General features: G+C 39.2%; 1 protein-coding gene and 1 long non-coding RNA gene across 3 annotated transcripts; one reads left to right on the plus strand and one right to left on the minus strand.

Annotated features, from left to right (window-relative positions):
- Positions 1-26: 26 nt before the first annotated feature.
- Positions 27-2,864, minus strand: LOC133611859 (uncharacterized). The gene is made up of 3 exons (XR_009816059.1): positions 2,667-2,864; positions 1,185-1,276; positions 27-1,097 (listed from the first exon to the last, which is right to left on the minus strand). It is a non-coding gene; the product is annotated as an uncharacterized lncRNA (long non-coding RNA).
- synj2bp (synaptojanin 2 binding protein) lies at positions 2,590-18,785 on the plus strand. Of its 2 annotated transcripts, none has more exons than XM_061969012.1 (4): positions 2,590-2,757; positions 13,690-13,826; positions 16,024-16,119; positions 17,801-18,785. In XM_061969012.1, the coding sequence occupies exons 1-4, from the start codon at positions 2,700-2,702 to the stop codon at positions 17,945-17,947; spliced, it is 438 nt and encodes a 145-aa protein (XP_061824996.1). In that variant the 5' UTR covers positions 2,590-2,699; the 3' UTR covers positions 17,948-18,785. The 2 variants fall into 2 exon arrangements, with proteins under 2 accessions (XP_061824996.1, XP_061824997.1); XM_061969013.1 differs by lacking the exon at positions 2,590-2,757 and adding an exon at positions 3,089-3,216.
- The last annotated feature ends 2,133 nt before the right edge of the window (positions 18,786-20,918 follow it).

Here is a 20,918-nt window from a genome sequence, read left to right on the forward strand (position 1 = left end):
AATGATACAACAATAAAACAACATAAACCTGTCCAAATAAATTATTATATTTATAAATGAATAAAAAACTGTAGAAATGTATTTAGTACATGTATGACTTACAGGCACTATAAAATGACACGAAAATACCATTTAAACAAGCAAACACACTCACTGGAGATGTGACATTAGCGAACAAGTCGAGAGTTTTGAACGGCTCTTTCAAGTAAACGATGGAGAACCTATTATCAGTAACGAGCCATTCATCGAAGAGCAGTTTTTAATGCACATGCAGATACAGCATCATTCCACTGACAACACAACTATTGAATGAGTCAAAGTATCCACTTTTCTGGTTCATCGTTCTGATATGCAAAGTAGTTATAGCTGACACTGGCCAAAGTCAACTGTCGGCTTTATTATAAGAACATGGAAGAGTTTGTGAACAACAGCAACTCAGCCACGAAGTGGTAGGCCACGTAAACTGACTAGAGAGGGGTCAGCGGATGCTGAAGCACATAGTGCAAAGAGGTTGCCGGCTTTCTGCACACTCAGTTGCTACAGAGCTCCAAGCTTCTTGTGACCTTCCAATCAGCCCTCGTACACTACGCAGGGAGCTTCATGAAATGGGTTTCAATGGCCAAGCAGCTGCATCTAAGTCATACATCAAGTCCAATGCAAAGCGTGGGATGCAGTGGTGTAAAGCACGTCGCCACTGGACTCTAGAGCAGTGGAGACGCCTTCTCTGGACTGATGAATCACCCTTTTCCATCTGGCAATCTGATGGAGGAGTCTGGGTTTGGAGGTTGCCAGGAGAACGCTATGTTTCAGACTGCATTGTGCTGAGTGTGAAATTTGGTGGAGGAGGAATTATGATGTGGGGTTGTTTTTCCGGAGTTGGGCTTGGCCCCTTAGTTCCAGTGAAAGGAACTTTGAATGCTCCAAGATACCAAAACATTTTGGACAATTCCATGCTCCCAACCTTGTGGGAACAGTTTGGAGCGGGCCCCTTCCTCTTCCAACATGACTGTGCACCAGTGCACAAAGCAAGGTCCATAAAGACATGGATGACAGAGTCTGGTGCGGATTAACTTGACTGGCCTGCACAGAGTCCTGACCTGAACCCGATAGAACACATTTGGGATGAATTAGAACGGAGACTTGAGAGCCAGGCATTCTCCACCAACATCAGTGTGTGACCTCACCAATGCGCTTTCGGAAGAATGGTCAAAAATTCCTATAAACACACTCCGCAACCTTGTGGACAGCCTTCCCAGAAGAGTTGAAGCTGTAATAGCTGCAAACATCATATTGAACCATATGGGTTAGGAATGGGATGGCACTTCAAGTTCATATTTTGAGTCAAGACAGGTGGCCAAATACTTTTGGCAATATAGTATTAGTAAAACATTATAGAATACTTCCCACCAATAAAGTACATTTTGAGTAAATTGAAATTACCCCAGTTCACATCTTCCTATCTTATAAAGGCTTCCAATAATTAAATCCGTAATGCATACTTGCCAACCTTGAGAGCTCCGATTTCGGGGGGTGGAGGGTGGAGGGTGAGGGGCGTGGTCGGGGTGGGTTGGGGCGTGGTTAAGAGGGGGGAGTATATTGACAGCTCGAATTCTCCAAGTCAAGTATTTCATACATATATATATATATATATATATATATATATATATATATATATATATATATATATATATATATATATATATATATCTACATCCTGAAAATATGCAAACAAAACTGTGTTTGGATAATTGATACTTCAAACTTGCATAAATAAATCTAAAGGAATATAACATAACTTGGCTTCTGAGAGCTTCAAAATGTAATGAATAAAATGCTAAAGTTGTTGATAAACAAGCAATTATTTTAATAATTAAATATGGTCATTTTAAATGAATTATTATAATATAAAATTAATTATTTAAAATATGTTTATTTTAATTCTATGGCTGGATGTAATAAGGAGTCAGAAAAAATACAAAAAAAATACAATTAATTTGTATGTTTTTAGCAAAATATAGTAAAAAAAAATATATATATAGTATTTTTTTTTAAATTAATAAATATATTTATTTTTAGGTAAGATAAACATAATATTACAATTTGTCTCTAGTCCGGATGATTTAGTTCTTGTCACCTTGTTGAAAAAAGGCTGTCCTCACTCAGGTCCGCATGGAGCTGGAGTGGGCGTGGCCTCCAGCTCCTGCTGAAAATCGGGAGATTTTCGGGAGAATATTTGTCCCAGTAGGTTTTCGGGAGAGGCGCTGAATTTCGGGAGTCTCCCGGAAAATTCGGGAGGGTTGGCAAGAATGCCGTAATGTAAAAAAACGTCAACCAAAATGTATAACGAACCAGTCTTTTAAACGGCTCTTCGAAAAAAAGGCTCCCTTCAGAAATCCGTAACTCCCATCCGTGACAACTACAGCAGTGAATATCACAGCCTTTACCATTACTCAAACATTATAATAAATGGTTTAAAAATGTAATGTTTTTATGAAATCCATGCGAATATAACGCTTTCTGAAACTTAGAAAATCGGACGTTAGTTTCATTTCAGTAGAAGGCGCTTGTCCAGCAGTCCCGCTTAAGGCCACCAGGAGGCGGCGGCTCCATCTGCGACTGCGCAGTAGAAAGCAAGCAAAGCTGAAGGCAAATGACTTCGTCCTCACCATAAAGAGTTTGTACGCTTTTGAAAGAAAAACATGAATGGCTCCCTGCACTCCAACGTGGTGGAAATTGAACTGAAGCGAGGCTCGGCAGGTAAGAAGAACGTCCTTAAACCAGCTCGGCGGTTAGCTTCACTGTTAGCCACATAACTTAGCAGCGGGTAGCATGCTAATGCTAACTCCTTTAAAGTAGAAAACCACAACGTGTCAAACGAGTAGAACGAATAATTCAGATTATAAACGCGTTTTTATTCACGGGCCTGTCACGTCAGATGGAAGTGTTTGTTTCATCGTATTAGAAATGGGTTTTTTTAAAGTCCTAGTCGTAAATTACAAATAGAACGTGTCAAAGATCGTCTTTATGACAGGAGCACTTTGCTGTTTTGAAGGAGTTGCTGGCAAAGCGCCAGTGAAAGATCGTCAATAGACCATTTCCCACCGAAAGTTCAGGAACTTTTTTACATTCCTGGAACTATAGGTTCCTGTGGACATGTGTGTGGTTTCCATCACATTTGAGGTATCAGGCTAATGACGTGTATATATATGGAGTCTGGTTAGTATATTTCTACATTGATACCATTTAGAGAGGAATCGTTCACAATCCTTATGAGAAACAAAAACACATGTTTTTTTTGCACTCTAAAGATCAAAAAACGCCCGCAAGATTCAGCTAAGCCTTTAAAAGAATGCATCCAAAAAACCACCAACAATTTTTCATTAACGTAACATGTATAATAACAAAGCTGTAGCGACATTGTTATTGTAAGAGCGGACACTAAAAACAGTTTTTTTCTCGCGTAGCAACACATCGTCATGCTTCGGCATTGACCGTAAGCTACCTTCTGTGTCAGAGGCGGAATGGCGTTTGAGTTGGTCTCAGATCCCACATCAGGGCAAAGAAAAAAATTCAAAACAATGGGATACAATGAGAAATCTTGGAGGGGACCGCAGATGTGGGGACCCCCCCATCCTGGACGATCGGTGCAATGGACGTTGAGTGGATCTAGTTAATAGTGTGAGAGTCCAGTCCATAGTGGGACCAGCAGGAGTGGATCTAGTTTAATAGTGTGAGAGTCCAGTCCATAGTTGATCTAACATAATAGTGAAGAGTCCAGTCCATAGTGGATCGAGCATAATGTTGTGAGACTCCAGTTCATAGTGGATCTAACATAATAGTGAGAGTCCAGTCCATAGTGGATCTAACATAATAGTGTGAGAGTCCAGTCCATAGTTGATCTAACATAATAGTGAGAGTCCAGTCCATAGTGGATCTAGCATAATATTTTTAGAGTCCAGTTCATAGTGGATCTAACATGATCGTGAGAGTCCAGTCCATAGTGGATCTAACATAGTAGTGAGAGAGTCCAGTCCATAGTTGATCTAACATAATAGTGAGAGTCCAGTCCATAGTGGATCTAGCATAATATTGTGAGAGTCCAGTTCATAGTGGATCTAACATAATAGTGAGAGTCCAGTCCATAGTGGATCTAACATAATAGTGTGAGAGTCCAGTCCATAGTGGATCTAACATAATAGTGAGAGTCCAGTCAGTAGTGGGACCAGCAGGAATGGATCTAGTTACCGTAATAGTGTGAGAGTCCAGTCCATAGTTGATCTAACATAATAGTGAGAGTCCAGTAAGTAGTGGGACCAGCAGGAGTGGATCTAGTTAATAGTGTGAGAGTCCAGTCCATAGTTGATCTAACATAATAGTGAGAGTCCAGTCCATAGTGGATCTAACATAATATTGTGAGAGTCCAGTTCATAGTGGATCTAACATAATAGTGAGAGTCCAGTCCATAGTGGATCTAACATAATATTGTGAGAGTCCAGTTCATAGTGGATCTAACATAATAGTGAGAGTCCAGTCCATAGTGGATCTAGCATAATATTGTGAGAGTCCAGTTCATAGTGGATCTAACATAATAGTGAGAGTCCAGTCCATAGTGGATCTAGCATACCGTATTTTCCGCACCATAAGGCGCCCTGGGTTATAAGCCGCGCCTTCAATGAACGGCATATTTCAAAACTTTGTCCACCTATAAGCCGCCCCGTGTTGTAAGCCGCATCTAACTGCGCTAAATCGTATATCAACATGGACAGAGCTGCGTGAAAAAAGCCACCCGGCCTCTTCGCGTAAACTTAAACTTACCTTAACCACTCGCTCATCTTTTCTTCATCCATCCCTTCGAGTTAGCTTTTATGATGACGCCGGCTGGAAAGGTCTCTTTTGGCAAGGTCTTCCTTTTGAATATCACCATGGGTGGAAGTTTCTGGCCATTAGCATGGCAAGCTAGAACCACAGTGAAGGATGACTTCTCATTCCCTGTGGTGCGAATATTCACCGTACGTGCTCCCGTTGTATCCACAGTGCGGTTCACAGGAATATCAGTTGCTGTGAAATAGTAATCCGTGTGCGGATGGAGAGATTGCGTCTTTTCATGAACCGGATCCCGGTCGCTTAGTAGGAGCCATTTTGTGGTCTTTACAGATGTAAACACACAAAGGAAATGAAACGTACGGTGATATCCGCGCGCTTTTTCTTCTTCTACGCGGGCGGGTGGTTGCTTACAGTAGAAGAAGAAGCGCTTCCTGTTCTACCGGGAAAAAAGATGGCGGCTGTTTACCGAAGTTGCGAGACCGAAACTTTATGAAAATGAATCTTAATATTTATCCATATATAAAGCGCACCCGGTTATAAGGCGCACTGTCAGCTTTTGAGAAAATTTGTGGTTTTTAGGTGCGCCTTATAGTGCGGAAAATACGGTAATATTGTGAGAGTCCAGTTCATAGTGGATCTAACGTAATAGTGAGAGTCCAGTTCATAGTGGATCTAACATAACAGTGAGAGTCCAGTCCATAGTGTATCTAACATAACAGTGAGAGTCCAGTCCATAGTGTATCTAACATAACAGTGACAGTCCAGTCCATAGTGGATCTAACATAACAGTGACAGTCCAGTCCATAGTGGATCTAACATAATAGTGAGAGTCCAGTCCATATTGGATCTAACATAACAGTGAGAGTCCAGTCCATAGTGGGGCCAGCAGGGGATCATCTTGAGTGGAGACAGGTCAGCAGCGCAGAGACATCCCCAACTGATGCACAGATGAGTGGTACACCCCGGGTCCCGACATTGAATAGCTAGCGCCTCATCTGTGGTCACTTAATAACCTCTCCACGCAAGAGAGGGGGGCAGAGCACAAAAGAGACGGCAGATCAACTGGTCTAAAAGGGGTCTATTTAAAGGCTAGAGTATACAAATGAGTTTTAAGATGGGACATAAATACTTCTACTGAGGTAGCATCTCTAACTGTTACCGGGAGGACATTCCATAGTACTGGAGCCCCAATAGAAAACGCTCTATAGCCCTCAGACTTTTTTGGGGCTCTGGGAATCACTAATAAGCCGGAGGTCTTTGAATGCAGATTTCTTGCCGGGACATATGGTACAATACAATTAGCAAGATAGGATGGAACTAAGACCCTTTAGTATTTTATACGTAAGTAGTAAAACCTTAAAGTCACATCTTAAAGTGCACAGGAAGCCAGTGCAGGTGAGCCAGTATAGGCGTAATATGATCAAACTTTATAATGCACAACACAGTGCTAAAAACACTCATCCCTACTGACTGAAAAACATGAACAATTAGGGCTGGGCGATATGGCCTTTTATTAATATTTCGATATTTTTAGGCCATGTCACGATACACGATATATATCTCGATATTTTGCCTTAGCCTTGAATGAACACTTGATGCATATAATCACAGCAGTATGATGATTCTATGTGTCTACATTAAAACATTCTTCTTCATACTGCATTAATATATGTTACTTTTACACTTTCATGCAGAGAGGGAAATCACAACTAAGTCAATTTAGCAAAAGTGTATTTATTAAACAGTGGCACAAACATTCATGTCATTTCAAAACAGAAAGTGCAAGATAGTCAGAGACATTTTAAAACAAGCTATTAGTGCACTTTTGTGCATGATGTCACTAAGATGACATATCAAAACAACACTAAATTAAAGTGCACTTTTTGTACATTTGAACGTTTAAAACAAATAAAGTGCACTTTTGTGCATGATGTCACACAAGCTATTTCAATAACTGTCAAATAAAAATGAGCTGCATAATAATAAATCAAATAGTTTATGTCCTTCGCTATGTGGTAGTTTCCTGCGAACGTTATCTCCTTCTGTAGTTGACAATTTTTTTTCATACGGTGTTGATCTGGAAATTGTTGCTTGGGTATTTTGTTGGGTGGCACCGGCCGGAGATGTTGACATGCGGAGTTTCAAGCACTCTTCATTCTCTAGCGGGTGACTTTTCAAATGATGCTACAAATTAGCAGTGGTGCTACTTTTTGTAGCAACGCTTTTGCCGCATACTTGACAAATTACGGTTGTCTGTTCAACATATTCCCGCTTGAAGCCAAACCACAGCCAGACGATGGACCCCGTGCTGTTTTTCTTGGGAATGAATTATTCCTCCATTTGCTACCAGATTCGCACCTCCTTTCTCTCGTATTACCACTCGCACCACTCCACTAGCATCACAGCTAAAGTTACCCATGCCGCTACCTGTCTGCTCCATTATGTGACGTATGTAAGAAGGTGCGCTTGTTTTAAGTCTCTGTGAGGAGAGACAAAAGAAAGAGTGACAAGAGCCTGTAGTGTAATGCCCGCAGCTAAAAGCAACTGCGTGAGAACGTATACTCGAATATCTCGATATAGTAATTTTCTATATCACACAGAGACAAACCCGCGATATATCGAGTATATATCCCATATATCGCCCAGTCCTAATTGTACATATTACATGTTTTTATGAACGTGTTACCACCTGTTACTACATTATATATATATATACTTGCAGTGTGTGTACAAAACAATGATAAAGGATTTTGAAGGCAAAATAGATTGGTGTAAAACAAAGGGCATCTCTATCCTCCTTCAAAACCGCACTAAAAGAACACCTCCAAGTAACTTCAACCCTAAACTAACACCCTCCCTTCCACATCCTACCTCCCCGGATTGTAAATAATCAAATGTAAATAATCAAATTTCTTATACTTTCTGATCTCTCTCTCTCTCTCTCTCTCTCTCTCCTTCCTCCCCCCTCCCTCCATCCCTCCCCACTACTTGCTACATATCCTACCAAGTCAGTCCTACACTGTTCCAATATCCATTTCTCTGATGATGCAATTGTTGATGACTGAAGTGTTGATATCAACCAAACCTAACCCCCCGCCCCTCTCTCCACATTCCACACCCCGAATTGTAAATAATTCAATGTTTATACTCTGATGATTATCTTGTGTGATGACTGTATTATGATGATAGTATATATCTGTATCATGAATCAATTTAAGTGGACCCCGACTTAAACAAGTTGAAAAACGTATTCGGGTGTTACCATTTAGTGGTCAATTGTACGGAATATGTTCTTCATTGTGCAATCTACTAATAAAAGTCTCAATCAATCAATCAAAAAGGACTCCATTAAGCCGCATCTTGCAAGCGTTTTTTAATCTTTAGAATGCTATATAAAAAAAGATGTGTTCTTGTCTCTCATAATGATTGGCAAAATTCCCCCCAAAACGTGCAGTTCCCTTTCAATTAACAGACCGTATCATGGCATATTGATTTTATTAAAGTGTAAGTAAATGAAATGCAAAGCAATAATATACAAAATTATTTGATTTAAAAACAAAGTGTAGGATTTTACATAAAAAGTGAGGCTTTTGTCCACAGAAAGTCGCCCCCTCAGTAAATGATGAATTCATGAAGGTCACGCCATTTCTTGTGGTTCATTTCAGCTGTAAATAACAATATATAATAAAAAGTTGGTATAGTGTGTATTAGGGATGTCCCGATCCAGGTTTTTGCACTTCCGATCCTATACTGATATTGTTTTTGCACTTCCGATCCGATACCGATACTGACCGATACCGATACTGACCGATACTGGCCTATCCGAGCATGTATTAAAGTTTAAAGTTATTTAGCCTACTTAGTTGTCAGAATCATGTTGAAAAGGGTTTTAGTACTCTTGATAACAACTAGCCAGCTGAATTAGGGGAGTTTGAATAATACACGATGGTTGGTAACAAGAAACTGACCTGTTTATTCAAGGATAAACACAAAATAGACAAAATTATACATGACAAACAGAAATGGCATCATTGAACTAGGGCTGGGCGATATGGCCTTTTTTTTTAATATTGCGTCGAGATAAGCATCTCGACAGACGTTACAATATTTGAACAATGATGACGAAAACTGTTTTCTCTGTCGTGTCTGTGTGTCGAAAATTGTTATGCGCTTATTTTTTATTTGATTTTGTGCGTGGCATAGATTTGTCGTGCGCAATTGCACAGGTGCGCACCTTAGAGGGAGCGTTGCTAGCACGGCTGCGCTATTATCACAGCTAACGTTAGCCATGCTGCTACCTCTCTGCTCGGGGAGGGCGTATACGTATGTGACGTATGTCGTGACAGTATGTGACGTATGTTGTGACAGTTTGTAACGTGTGTAAGAAGGTGCGCTTGCTGTCTGTGAGAGGGAGACACAGGAAAGAGTGAGAAGAGCCTGTCGTGTAATGCCAGCAGCTAAAAGCAACTGCGTGAGAATCCACAGACCTGTGGATGTGTTGAAGGTGTGCTGGAAAATGCGAAACGGAAATTAGGGAGCAGCAGAAAAGTGGGATGTATTATTTAGATAGGTGCGTTGGAAAACACGGACCGGAGTTTTTTAAAAAACTGGATCTGGATCGGCATTTTCTCATGCCTTGCCGATACGCATTTTTTGGCAAATATCGGCGGCCGATCCGATCCAATTATCGGATCGGGACATCCCTAGTGTGTATATATAAAGAATAAATGTCCATGTTTATCTCACGGCAACGACATAAACGCATCAGATTAAGTGTTGGCTTGTTAGCATTAGCATGCAGTTCAGTCAGGTTGAGACGAATAACTACACAAATGCAAGATAAAAAGTGAATATTTGATTTACGTTTGTTACATTTGTCCTTCATTTCACATTTATCTTCAAACTACAATGCCGGAGTCCCACTGAGCAGCTGGCCTGGCTGCTAAGTTCGAAGTCTGCCTGAATACTTTGTATCCTCTGTAAATATGTTTAAAAGAGTCCGTCCACTTCTTCGCGTATTGAAATTAAGGCCATGTCCACACGAACACGGAGAGTTTCAAAAACGCATATTTGGGGTTAAAACAATCTCCATTCATACAAGTGTGGTTTCCAAACTGTCTCTTTGTCTACACACAAACATACACCTGCTGCCATGCACATTTTGTCCAATCAGAAGCCTGAAAAAAGCAGCAATAGCTGACTTGGTGGCATTACACCTCCCTATTGTGTTTATTTTGATATACTGGACGTACAATTCTCTTTAAAACCAGCCTGCACGTACACAGAGCCCTGGGAACATTATTAAAGAGCGAATGCACGCCTGTGCTGCTGAAAGCCAACACTCATAGAATTATAACATGGTGATGAAGTGAAGTGTACATCATTTATAAAATCAGCATGCACTATCAAGCCAAGGAAACCATTTTATATGTTTAAGGGAATTATAAAGCATTTAATCATCAGTATAGTGTAAGGGTGTAACGGTACACAAAAATTTCGGTTCGGTACGTACCTCGGTTTAGAGGTCACGGTTCGGTTCATTTTTGGTACAGTAAGAAAAAAACAAAATATACATTTTCTGGTTATTTATTTACCAAAATTTGTAAACAATGGCTTTATCCTTTTAACATAACAATAACATACATATACACACAGGGTCGATTGCCAGGGTTAATGCAGTCAACATATATAAAATAAAAACTAAATAAGATAAGGCTCAGAATTGGTTTATTAACAAAACCTTTCTACATATAAAGTGCAACATTTCCACATATAAAGTGCAACATTAAACTGCTTCAAGTTGTTGCTCAGATTAAATAAAATGACAAAACGTTTCTTCTACATGCAAAAAGTGCAACATTAAACAGTTTCAAGTCAACTCAGCCTCAGATTAAATTTTCTTCCCCAGCCTTTAACCCTGGTGACTTTCACTCAATTTTCATGTTTTTGCCAGAAAAATCAGTTTATCCACATTGTCTGCAGAAAGAGCAGACCTGCTTGCAGTTAAAATGTCTCCAGCTGTGGAAAATACCCTTTGGCTGGCCACGGAGCTAGCAGGTATGGCGAGGTAGTGCCTGGCTAACTTGGCAGTAAGAGGATATATGGGCTCATTGTTCTTCCACCATAGAAGTGGGTCAAAATCTAGTTTTGAATGCAATATGGTCTTAAATCTGCTGCTATAAAAACACCAACGGCATTTGTTATTGCTCTAGCCCTGCCTGACTCGCCGAGGAGAGGCTGCTTGAATGCGGTGGGAGCTGTGTTTGTTCGTCTTTCTCTTCGTTGAAGCGATGTTATCCATTGTTGTATCGCACCGCGAAACCAAAATGTTCCCAAACGGGAGATCTTAACGAGGCAGGAGGGTCTTCCAGCTCTGGCTTTTGTATGTTGTAGTAGCCCGGTCGCTGCTAGCATGCCGTGTGTTGTGCCTCGGTGTGCATTGTTTACACAATGTGCGGTGCGCTACTTAATATGTCCGTGTGGAAACTCGTTCGGTACACCTCCGAACCGAACCCCCCGTACCGAAACGGTTCAATACAAATACACGTACCATTACACCCTTAGTATAGTGATATGGTACATGTGTAATAAAGTGTATATTGTCTTTAACATCAGTACACACCACAAGGAGGACGCTTCATTATGTTTTTTGACGCTACATTATGGGTTTTTTTAGTTGCTTAGTCGGTTTTTACTCCATCTACAAAAATGGAAGCAAGACACGTACGTTAACTTCATGATTTGTCGTTAAATAAGGACTAAAAACATATAAGAAAGGTGCAACATTATTTTGACACAGAGCAAAAAGTCTTGCTTGTCAAAGTTGTCCCATCAGGTGGAGGTTCCACAGCGATCGTATCCAAAACAGCTGACTGTCATTGGCGGAAGTGTCGCAAAACTCATTTTGATGTGTCTTTGTTATTAATGTAGAGTGAAAAGAGCAGCATGTTTACGTTCAAACATACAGTAAGTCTTCTTATAGTGTGTTTAAAGGCAGCAAGGCAGTGTTGTTGAGCTTGGAAATGACAGCGTACAACGGTGACGTCATCACAAGTCTCCGTTTGTGCCGTGTACACGCATACGCTCCGCGGAGAGTTTTGGAACTCTACACTTTGGCCAGCGTTTGCAAAAGTCTGCGTTTTTAAAAGACAAAAGTATGCGTCTGCGTGTGGACAAGAGGCCGAAACGCAGAGATAAGTATGCGTTTATTAAGTATCTGTGTTCCTGTGGACATAGAATAGAAGAGAATAAAAAGTACTCTGTTGATCCCTGGGGGAAATTCAGCATCACAGTTCGCTCACAATAAACAATAAACACTTGGGTATTTTTTACATGTGAATAATATAAATACAGTATTATACAGCATTATTCACATGTGAATAATATAAATACAGTCTATTATACATCATTATTCACATGTGAATAATATAAATACAGTCTATTATACATCATTATTCACATGTGAATAATATAAATACAGTCTATTATACAGCATTATTCACATGTGAATAATATAAATACAGTCTATTATACAGCATTATTCACATGTGAATAATATAAATACAGTTTATTATACAGCATTATTCACATGTGAGTAATATAAATACAGTCTATTATACAGCATTATTCACATGTGAGTAATATAAATACAGTCTATTATACAGCATTATTCACATGTGAGTAATATAAATACAGTCTATTATACAGCATTATTCACATGTGAATAATATAAATACAGTCTATTATACAGCATTATTCACATGTGAATAATATAAATGCAGTCTATTATACAGCATTATTCACATGTGAATAATATAAATACAGTCTGTTATACAGCATTATTCACATGTGAATAATATAAATACAGTTTTTTTATACAGCATTATTCACATGTGAATAATATAAATACAGTCTACTATACAGTATTATTCACATGTGAATAATATAAATACAGTCTACTATACAGTATTATTCACATGTGAATAATATAAATACAGTCTATTATACAGCATTATTCACATGTGAATAATATAAACACAGTCTATTATACAGCATTATTCACATGTGAATAATATAAATATGGCCTTAGTTTCCATCCATCCATTTCCCTCTCGGAGTTGCGGGGGGTGCTGGAGCCTATCCCAGCTGCACTTGGGCGGAAGGCGGGGTACACCCTGGACAAGTCGCCACCTCATCACAGGGCCAACACAGATAGACAACATTAATACGTTTTTAAATATGAATAAACCGCATGAAACTGCGTACTAGTTTAAAGACTACGGCTGACTAAAATCACTGTAAGATAGTTCCACTGATCAGCGTTCGTCAGCACACAGATGCCACACAAAAGTTCCTGCAAAAGTTCCTTTCGTTTTTCTTTCTCTCAGTTGTCAAGTATGTTGTCACAGAAACACAAAGAAATAAAGAAATGGTTCAGCGGACTGTAATGGCGGTTGTTGTGTTTTTAAACAAGGTTTTAGGAACGCCCCCAACTGTGTTCAACCAATCAGCGATCGACCTTACAGCCCGCTCCTCTAATGTTCCGGGAACCTTTCCAAAGTCCCACCTCACTGACTGGAACTAAAAAATAGTTCCTTTGGAACTAAATCCGGCCAGGTAGTTTTTGGTGTAAACCCAGGAGCAACTTTATTTACTCTGGTAACATGGGACTCCTGTGGTGGAAAAAGAGCTAATGTAGTTTGAGAGCGTTGGTATTTTGAGTTAGTTTCTTCAGGGTTTTCCAACTGGAATATGACGTCCTCGTAGTTGAACAACCTGTGTTATACTTGTAATGGGCTATGTAAACTGCTGTCAATCTCGTGTGAAGCCATTCCACCTGAGAGTGATTGGATGGAGTGTTTGCAGGCCTGGGCTTCAACATCGTGGGAGGCGTGGACCAGCAGTATGTGGCCAACGACTGTGGCATCTACGTGTCCAAAATTAAAGAAGACGGAGCGGCCGCGCTGGACGGAAGACTAGAAGAAGGGGACAAGATTCTGATGGTAAAACATGTCAATCACGCTACGTTTGCTAATATCAGGTCACAGGTGTAAATAGAAGTCAACGTCTCAGAGCAAGACTGGAGCTTTACGTAGTTTGCACTTGTCAACTCATCAGCGCTATTAATGCTGACTCAGCAGTTGACTGCTTTTACAACATTGTAGGGGTGCAACGGTACACAAACATTTCGGTTCGGTACGTACCTCGGTTTAGAGGTCACAGTTAGGTTCATTTTCGGTACAGTAAGAAAACAACCAAATATAAATTTTTTGGTTATTTATTTACCAAATTTGTAAACAATGGCTTTATCCTTTTAACATTGGGAACACTATAATAATTCTGCCCACGTTAATCAACATTAAACTGCCTCAAGTTGTTGCTCAGATTAAATAAAATGACAAAACTTTTCTTCTACATATAAAAAGTGCAACATTAAACAGTTTCAAGTCAACTCCCCATGCTTAATTTATTACAGCATTTGGAAAGCCTGTAGTTGATTTTTATTATGTAAATGTTATATGTTTATCAACATGTGATAGCAGGGACCCCTGCCATTCAAAACTAGGCTGCTCCATTACTAATGATTAATGTAGCTTTAGCTGAAAAAATGGTACAATAGCAATAGGAGAGACTATTCATCCCTGAACACCATGGAGTTCATGTAGGCTTAATGATGCAGTTACATTATTATATCAACTATCAGAGACAGAAACTCTTCATTTAACATAATGTCCTTTTTTGCTGCTTCAACACAGAAAAAGGTAAAGTGAAATAACAGACAGACAGGGCTTTGCTGTCCGTAACACACACACACACACAGCAAAATGAGCTATTGTTACGCTAAAAGCTAATTAGCCTTCACCTCAAGCCAGGATTGCGAGCGAGCTGAGCTGTCGTTTGTGTCTTGAAGGTCAACGGGCTCATAGTGATGTTACTAGTAGTTGACTGGGAGGAGTTTAATATAATTTGGAGAGAGTCCGCTGCCTGATGCTTACCTGCTAAACGCTAAGCACTGACTACCGTATTTTCCGCACTCCAGTTTTCTCAAAAGCTGACAGTGCGGCTTATAATTTGGTGCGCCTTATATATGGACCAATATTGAGCCACAACAGGTCTCGCAACTACGGGATGCATAACGTAACCCCAGCCTCTACTGTAGCGTCTATTCTATGCGCTTTATAATGTATAATATAATATATATATATAATATATATATATATATATATATATATAATATATATATATATATATATAATATATATATATATATATAATATAATAAAGTTTTAAAATAGGCCATTCATTGAAGGTGCGCCTTATAATCCGGTGCGCCTTATAGTGCGGAAAATACGGTACATGTGCTCTGAATACGCACTGCTGATTGGCTGTTACCGCTCTGAATATGCACTGCTGATTGGCTGTTACCGCTCTGAATACGCACTGCTGATTGGCTGTTACCGCTCTGAATATGCACTGCTGATTGGCTGTTACCGCTCTGTATGTAACCAATCAGATGGTTGTGTGGGTGGGACAATGCTGGGTGCTGTGTAGAGTACTGACAGAGGCAGAAGGAAGCGGAGGCGGCTACTTAATATGTTCGTGTGGAAACTCGTTCGGTACACCTCCGAACCGAACCGAAACCCCCGTATCGAAACGGTTCAATACAAATACACGTACCGTTCCACCCCTACAACATTGGTTGTGTTGCTGCTGTACAATATACTTGTTCATTAACGGCCATGTGCTCAAATCCAGCCTGGTTTTCTTACTTTCCACTTTCTCATGCACTCCAAATCCTTCTCGACATTCAAAACATGATGTGTGTGCACTTTTCACATGAGTTCATCCATCCATCCCATCCATCCATTTTCTACCGCTTATTCCCTTCGGGGTCGCGGGGGGTGCTGGAGCCTATCTCAGCTACAATCGGGCAGAAGGCGGGGTACACCCTGGACAAGTCGCCACCTCATCACAGGGCCAACACAGATAGACAGACAACATTCACACTCACATTCACACACTAGGGCCAATTTAGTGTTGCCAATCAACCTATCCCCAGGTGCATGTCGTTGGAGGTGGGAGGAAGCCGGAGTACCCGGAGGGAACCCACGCAGTCACGGGGAGAACATGCAAACTCCACACAGAAAGATCCGACAAGTCTTATTTGAACCTGTTTTTGTGGCGTCCTTGCATGTGCAGATCAATGGAGTGAAGCTGGAGGCTCAGACACACAATGAAGTTGTCAATCTCTTCAGGAAAGCAGGGGAGGATGTGGAGCTGCGCGTTCTAAAAAAGGTTCCTTCAATATTCATTCTTTCAGTTGGATGAGAAGACATTTTACTGTCAGCCATATTCACTGAAATGTACTTTTAATGACTTTGATGTGCTTCTTTTCCAAACACAGCAGAAGATGTGTGCTGTAAACAACACAGTCACTCTTACAACTCAACAATCAAAGTACTATGACAGAGTAACGAATACAAGTAATGTAAGAGTGTGACTAATCAAAGTATTATAATTAATAGAAGTGTGTAACTAATAAAAGTAACAAAAGTAATGTAAAAGAGTAATTAATATGAGTAATACGAGTAATATGAGAAAGTAACTAATACACGTACTACGAGAAAATAACTAACACAAGTAATGAGTGTGACTATTTAAAGGTAAAAAATAGAGTAACTAATATAAGCAATATGAGTAACCAATAAAAGTAATGTAACTAATAACTAATAAGTAATGTAAGATCAACTAAAAAGTAATGTGAGAGTAGCTAAAAAGTAATTATTAAAAGTAATATGACAGAGTAACTAAAACGTAATGTAAAAGAGTAACTAATGAGTAATGTTTGAGTAATAAAAGTAATGTGAGAAAGTAACTAATACAAGTAATGTGTGACTAATCAAAGGGAAAAAGTAAACAGAGTAACTAATATAAGAATATGAGTAACTAATAAATGTAATAAGTAATGTAAGAGAAACTAAAAAGTAATGTTAGAGTAATTAAAAAGTAATTTAAGAGTAATTAATAAAAGTAGTATGACAGAGCAACTAATAAAAGTAATGTAAAAGAGTAACTAATAAAAGTAATTTGAGAAAGTAACTAAGACAAGTACATAGGAAAATAACCAACACAAGTAATGAGTGTGACTAATCGAAGAGGAAAAGTTAAAAGAGTAACTAATATAAGCAATATGAGTAACTAATAAGAGTAATGTAAGAGAAACTAAAAAGTAATGTGTGAGTAACTAAAAAGTAATTTAAGAATAATTATTCAAAGTAATATGACAGAGTAACTAATAAACTAAAGGAGTGTAACTAATAAAAGTAATGTGAGAGCGAAACTAATAAAAAATAATGTAACAATTAAAAAAGTAATATGACAGAGTAACTAATACAAGTAATATGACAGTAACAAAAGTAATGTACCCGTAATAGTAACAAAATTAATGAGGGTAACTAATATAAGAGAAACTAAAAAAGGTAATGTTAAAGTGTAGCTAATAAAAGTAATGTAAAAGAACTACTAAGTAATGTAAGAGCAAATAATAAAAGTAATATATGAGTATAACTAATACAAGTAATGCAAGAGAGTAACTAATAAAATATATACAAGAGTATAAACTAAAAAAAGTAAAATAAGAGAGTAACTAATACAATTAATGTAAAAGAAACTGAGTAATGTAAGCCCAACTAATAAAAGTAATATAAGAGTAACTATTAAAAGTAATATGACAGAGTAACTAATAAAATATAAGAGTGTAACTAAAAAGTAATATAAGAGAGTTACTAATACTAGTAATATAAAACTAACTAATTAATATAGGAGTAACTATTACAAGTAATGTAGGGATAATAAGACAGTAAGTAATACATTAAATATGCATATATATATATATATATATATATATATATATATAAGAGGGTAACTAATAAAAAAGAATATATAATAACATATACTTCATGTTTCCTCCATGCAGTCTCCCCATCATGCCAACGGACCACCTAACAGCCCCCAAAGCGATCCCACGTGGTCTGGCTCCTATGTCGGGATTCTGGCTGTGCTGATGGGAGCCGCAGCCATCTTGTCCTTGGTCTACTTAGGTCGCGTCAGAAGAGCCATTTAAGCGTCTTCATCATCTCTTCTTTTTAAGGTGCAGCCTGTTGCTTTCAGCCAAAGAAAGGAGGAAAGTCTTCTCGACCCACAAGTGTTGCCTTTCAGTCGGCACACTTGTCAAATTGCGCGGGGGATGAAAACAAGCGATGCTCCGAGACTCAAGGACCAATCGTGAAAATAGTGCACGCTCAAGGACACACACTTCTTTTGTGTAGCGATGCCATTTATCGTGCTCCTATAGTCGACGCTATTCTGAGCATGAAAACACCAAATAACACCATTCTGTCCTGAAAAGCAACAAAAGCTGTCATCCTTTGGCATCTTCACTTTTAGTCCAACATGTAATTATGACAGCCATGCACTGTAATGTAACAGGACCACAATATTATTTGTCCCAGCCTTGTCTTTTTTTAAAAAGTGTACAGTAAATTTGCTACGGAGTAGAAATAGCTCACGCCAGTTGACAGCCACCATGTTTCCATTGTATATATATGCTATGTCGTCATGAAAGAACAATCATATTTTTCAAATTGTGCACCGAGAGATTGCTTGTAATCACAGCTTGTTGGCGTTCTGATACGACCGCTTGGGTCGTGAACTTCTGTCGCGCAGACTAAAAGTTAGTTTGGCTCTACAGTAGTAAAGACTAAAAAAAAGTGTGAGGGGTTGAAGGTTTAGTTTTGCACTATAGCCACAGTAATGGAGTGGTGATGTTTGTCGTCAACGCCGGGGCTGGCTTCTAAATTGTACATACATTTCATGTCGCTCTCTGCTGACTGGCATTGTGAATAATAATGACAAGAGAAATGGATTAGAAATAAAAAATGTTTTACAGCTGGTCAAACTCACTTTGTGCCACCGACCCCCTGCTCGTGTTGCTCAATAACCACAAAATGAAAAACCAAATATGATCAAAAACGACCTACCCTTGTGGATTGAACAGAAAACTGCTCGATACAATCGTTACAATTGTCGATATTCCGATATTGTCCAACTCTTAATTACCGATTCCGATATCAACCGATACATACAGTGGTGGAATTAACACTGCCCCGCTGGATGCATTAAACAATGTAACAAGGTTTTCCAAAATAAATCAACTCAAGTTATGGGGAAAAAAATGCCAACATGGCACTGCCATATTTATTATTGAAGTCACAAAGTGCATTATTTTTTTTAACATGCCTCAAAACAGCAGCTTGGAATTTGGGACATGCTCTCACTGAGAGTGCATGAGGAGGTTGAGGTGGGGGGGCTAGGGGGTAGCGTCCCGGAATAGTTAGTGCTGCAAGGGGTTCTGGGTATTTGTTCTGTTGTGTTTATGTTGTGTTACGGTGCGGATGTTCTCCCGAAATGTGTTTGTTTGTGTGGGTTTACAGTGTGGCGCATATTTGTAACAGTGTTAAAGTTGTTCGTACGGCCACCCTCAGTGTGACCTGTATGACTGTTGACCAAGTATGCTTTGCATTCACTTGTGTGTGTGAAATGCCGCATATATTATGTGACTGGGCCGGCACTTTTAAGGTTTATTGGCGCTCTGTACTTCTCCCTACGTCCGTGTACACAGCGGCGTTTTAAAAAGTCATACATTTTACTTTTTGAAACCGATACCGATAATTTCCGATATTACATTTTAAAGCATTTATCGGCCGATAATATTGGACATCTCTAGTTACAATCCCAAATTTGGTCATGCACTTCCGCCTAACATAACAAACAGGAAGTCTTGTTACATAGTTACACTACTTTTGTATTCCTTGGACTCACTTTAGTAGGTTCCTACCTCATACTTTTTTATTTGTTTGCACTCACTGGAATAGGTTCCTACATCACACCTACCCTTTGCTTACCGTGCACTCACTGGAGTGGTTTCCTACACAGCACGTCCTTTTTGCTTTCTTTGCACTCACCGGAGTAGGTTCCTACATCACACTCACCCTTCGATTTTTTGGGGGGCTCATTATTATATGTTCATACATTAAACTTCCTTTTTGTATTCCTTGGACTCACTTTAGTAGGTCCTTACATCAGACTTCCTCTTTAATTTCCATTGACTCACTGCTATAGGTTCTTACATTAGCCGTCCTCTTTGCTTTATTTGCACTCAACGTAGTAGGTTCCTACAACACACTTCCTGTTTGCTTTCCTTGCACTCATGTTAGTAGGTTCCTACGTCATACCCACACTTTTTTTTTTACTTGGGATCACTGTTGTGGGTTCTTATCCTTTGCTTCCTTGCACTCATTGTAGTAGGTTTCCACTTCAACCCCGGAAAACTGATAGATACAATCATTACAACCCCATGCACTTCTGCTTAACTTAACAAACCGGAAGTCGTGTTATATACAGTTCTGCGCCCCACAATCAGTTGTTAAACTACAATGTTGACACATTGTTCAGCTATTGTAGCATTTATTGGGTACAAAATTCTAGCAAACTAGTGTTTAAATGCTGCTACGTTAGCTACGAGCGGATGTTTGTGTTGAATCTTCAAAATAATGTCTGTAAAGAATATTATAGATAAAAAACGAGCTACATTATGGATTGAACGGAAAACTGATCGATACAAGCGTTACAACCATAGACATCTTATAAGTAGACGCAGCATCGAGCGCTACTGGCGCTGACGAGACGCGGGGCTGCCATCTTGGAGTGGTGATCCGCTCCACTCAGTGCAATTCATTTAGCAGGAGCAATGAACTGTCAGCGCATTTAATTCATCTTACCTCACTGAATACCACTGATTTTCACGCGTTTTTTTTGTCATACGTGTAGCTATGATAAAGGACACATGTTTTGGCGTGTTTTATTATTCATAGTTTGCTTAACAGTAATAGAATATTCTTATATAAGTGACCAGACGTCCGAGAACAAAACTGGGAATATAATCCCAGAGAAGGGGGAAAAAACGGCCAGCTATTTTTAAATTGAAGAAACAATATGATTAGGTTATATATACATGCGTATATTCTACATAAACA

Source organism: Nerophis lumbriciformis, linkage group LG08 (genome assembly GCF_033978685.3).
Source record: "Nerophis lumbriciformis linkage group LG08, RoL_Nlum_v2.1, whole genome shotgun sequence".
NCBI lineage: Eukaryota > Metazoa > Chordata > Actinopteri > Syngnathiformes > Syngnathidae > Nerophis > Nerophis lumbriciformis.

Excerpts from the sequence above, each read along its gene's own strand:
- synj2bp (XM_061969012.1), top strand. The coding sequence starts at position 2,700 with ATGAATGGCTCCCTGCACTCCAACGTGGTGGAAATTGAACTGAAGCGA. Across the intron at positions 2,758-13,689 it reads ACTGAAGCGAGGCTCGGCAG|GCCTGGGCTTCAACATCGTG; the intron begins GTAAGAAGAACG and ends GAGTGTTTGCAG. Across the intron at positions 13,827-16,023 it reads AAGGGGACAAGATTCTGATG|ATCAATGGAGTGAAGCTGGA; the intron begins GTAAAACATGTC and ends TTGCATGTGCAG.